The sequence below is a fragment of the Coenobita brevimanus genome, chromosome 59 (genome assembly GCF_032717465.1).
Source record: "Coenobita brevimanus isolate Jiangsu-jjx chromosome 59, ASM3271746v2, whole genome shotgun sequence".
Taxonomy (NCBI): Eukaryota; Metazoa; Arthropoda; class Malacostraca; order Decapoda; family Coenobitidae; genus Coenobita; species Coenobita brevimanus.
The window spans coordinates 4,048,990-4,052,276 of record NC_137012.1 but is presented as its reverse complement, the minus strand read 5'-3'; the positions used below and the strand labels follow the sequence as shown (position 1 = coordinate 4,052,276).

The 3,287-nt window shown below is 40.2% G+C and overlaps 1 protein-coding gene across 1 annotated transcript; it reads right to left on the bottom strand.

The window, feature by feature from the left end:
- Window positions 1-2,036: 2,036 nt before the first annotated feature.
- Window positions 2,037-2,534, bottom strand: LOC145402948 (uncharacterized). The gene has a single exon (XM_080274840.1). It carries the CDS (start codon window positions 2,532-2,534, stop codon window positions 2,037-2,039), a length of 498 nt encoding a protein of 165 aa, XP_080130966.1.
- Between the last annotated feature and the right edge of the window lie 753 nt (window positions 2,535-3,287).

Here is a 3,287-nt window from a genome sequence, read left to right as displayed (position 1 = left end):
ACAGAGAGAGAGAGAGAGAGAGAGAGAGAGAGAGAGAGAGAGAGACAGACAGACAGACAGACAGACAGAGGACATTCATATTATATGATTTGCTCCCAAAATAATTAATATAAACATGAACAATATTTGAAAAATATGGGAACCCACCACAAAATGAGCATTAGTGTTTCTGGCAGAAGGATTACATTTGCATGTTATTAAAAACAAAGGGGCGAGTTTGGATTTAATTTGGCTGCGAGAGAGAGAGAGAGAGAGAGAGAGAGAGAGAGAGAGAGAGAGAGAGAGAGAGAGATTACGAATACAGATAAATTTAGTAACAGATTAATCAAGGTTGGAAAGAACAATGAAAGAAGGATTGCACCGGGTCCGCCTAAATGGAACCTGATCTTTAATGAATCCTATAAATCCTCGAATGTAAATACTGCAAAGATTGGATGGCTGTGTATTCGGTAGAGGAAGTGGGTGTGTGGAAGTGGATTTCCTTGTGTCTGAGGTTGTAGATAGGTATAGGCGTTTGTAGATGAGTGTGTAATAACTGCTGGAGTGTGTCAGTGGGTGTACGCGTTAGAGTATATGAGTGTAAATGAAGGAGTGGAAGTCTATGTGTGGGAGATTAAGGAAGTGTATTGGATGGTGCTGGTGTTTAATGTGTGGATGGGTATTGCTAGATGTATCTGAAAGTGTAGCTGAAGTGGGAGTGTGGATGAGTGGAAGTCAAATGCCCGAAAAAATATTAGCAGTGTGTGCGTGTGTGTGTGTGTGTGTGTGTGTGTGTGTGTGTGTGTGTGTGTGTGTGTGTGTGTGTGTGTGTGTGTGTGTAAAATGAGGAAACTGAAAAATGGGTTGGAATGAATGCCTAGGGATTAAGTATTTGAAACAGTGGATAGGGAAGTAGTCCTTGATGCAACGATGTGGATATCAGTGAGTGTGAAGGTATATTGGTAAGTGTATTTATATACCGTGCGTGTTAGTATATACTGTGGTTTGAAGAAAGGAAAGTAAAAGTAAATATGGGTGCAGATATACGCGTGCGCGCGTGTTCGTTTGTGAGGGGGAGGGCAATTTCTCGTAAATAGTCTCTCTTACAAATACAGTCTTCGTCCTTCACATCACTTTCAATCTCTTCGCCCCTCATCTCTCAGCTCGCTCACTCTTATTAGTCTTGTTTCTTATCTCTCTCTCTCTCCCTCTCCCTCTCTCTCTCTCTCTCTCTCTCTCTCTCTCTCTCTCTCTCTCTCTCCTGTTACGGAACAGAGAAAGATAACGTACACTTTAAGTGAGAATACTAAGAGTCACTACTGTCCCGTAAAGTTCCAGGTTCAAAACAAAAGAGTTAGGTAAAATTACAAGTTAAAGTTTAATGCACAAACTAACAACAAAACATTCAGGACTCATAAGGATAATGTAATGGCAAATAAACAGGTTAAATATATGGTGAACTGCAATAGCCTCTATTAACACGAAATTAGCAAGAGTAAATTTATCTAAGTCAGCCCTTATAAAATGAGATACCAGATAATACTCAGTGAATGCCAGATAAATTATTACAGATACAAACTATTATCAAAAATGACTGACTTAAAACCCAACATTAATCAAAAACCTCACTAGGCCTAAGAATTAACCTTATGCTACACAGTACAAGAAAAAAAATGCAATAACACTTATACTCAAACTACACACAGCTGCTAGATGTTTGAAGATTTCTTGAGCACTCACAATAATAATATCTGTACAGGGGAGGACAGAGATGTGAACAAAATGAGGAGCAGATCTAAGTGGCAATGATGCAGAGACTGAGCTCATTATATAGGGGCCGGCAGAGCTTGATACAACTTGTAAGAAGGACGCGCAAATGAAGCGATGGGGACAAACAGTTGACAATCCCGCACTGAATAACAGAAAGGACGACTTACTCTACTATAACGGTAGAAGGGGGGGACTGAGGCAGAACACGCTCGTGATCAAACATGCAGCATACTGTGCGTTAAAATTACACAAAGGATGATGAAATCATAGGCTATGTAACACTCCACTCACCTCAGTGTATCCAGGGCGGGCAAGAGTACATGGGTAGAATCCACTTCGGAGTCAGACAAGGGGGGCACGCCGGATCCTTTCTCTTTTCCACTTCCCTCCACCACTCCACCTCCACTGCTATCCACACTCTCTCCGGGGGTCTGTTCCTCACCCTCTTCCTCCTCCACCGTCTCCTCCTTCCTCTCCTCCTTCTTCTCCTCCTCCTCATTTTCCTCCGCCATGCATTTTTCCATATCATCAGAGGCAATTCTTTTCCATCTCGTTAGTCTTCTCGCGGCTAAACTCGGGCTGGTCAACTGGGCGGGGCGGGCTAGGGCTTCCAGAATGGGCGTGGTTCTCCAGTTTTCCCCGCCAAAACTCCTCCCTCCTCCTCCCCCTCCCCCCCTACCCCCACTCTCGGTGAGGAGGGTGGTGGAGGAGGTGTGGGAGGAACGCTCAGTGGAGGAAGAATCTCCTCCTCCTCCTCCTCCAATCCCATATCCGTATTCACTCATCACGGACACTTCATTTCCACCAATATATTCCTATTTTTCATCCATATCTAAGCACTTAAAAACTTTTACCTACCTAGAAGTATAACTTTCCCTAAATATTTTTAAATCTAAACTTGTGTTTTCACTTCTTTATCATTTCTTCTAAACACTACTTTTCTTACTTTTTACTTACATTTCAACACTTACAATTATTTGAAAAAATATTACTCAGTAAGCATTTTTTAAAATTGAAATTTGACTTTATTTTTCCATATTCTTTCTTCTGACCACTACCTGGGTATTTTTCACTATTATTTTAGCACTTTAACACTTTACTTTCTACTTATTTATAATAATTCCTAAATCTCACTTTCTACTAAGAATGTTATGTTTCATTACTGAAGGTAGATTTTCTATTTATTTTCCACATTCTTTCAGACATCTCAACACTTTACAATTAATCTTTTTTTCTTCTTAAGCACTTTAATTACTTTTAAAATCTACATTACTTCCTTAGAACGGTATAATCCTTCCGATAATCCTGAAATAACATTTTTCTTTTACAACACTAGGATATGCCTCAACTATAATTACACTCTTCAATTATTCCTTAATTTAAATGACACTTTTCCCTCGTAACACTTATAATGGTACACTTTATTGGTTCTTTACTTAACCCGATCATGGCTGGGAAAACTCTGCTATTCTATTCCATCTGACGCCAATCTAATTTATTCAACTGAGCATAGGAACCTGAGAGCGACCATACCTATC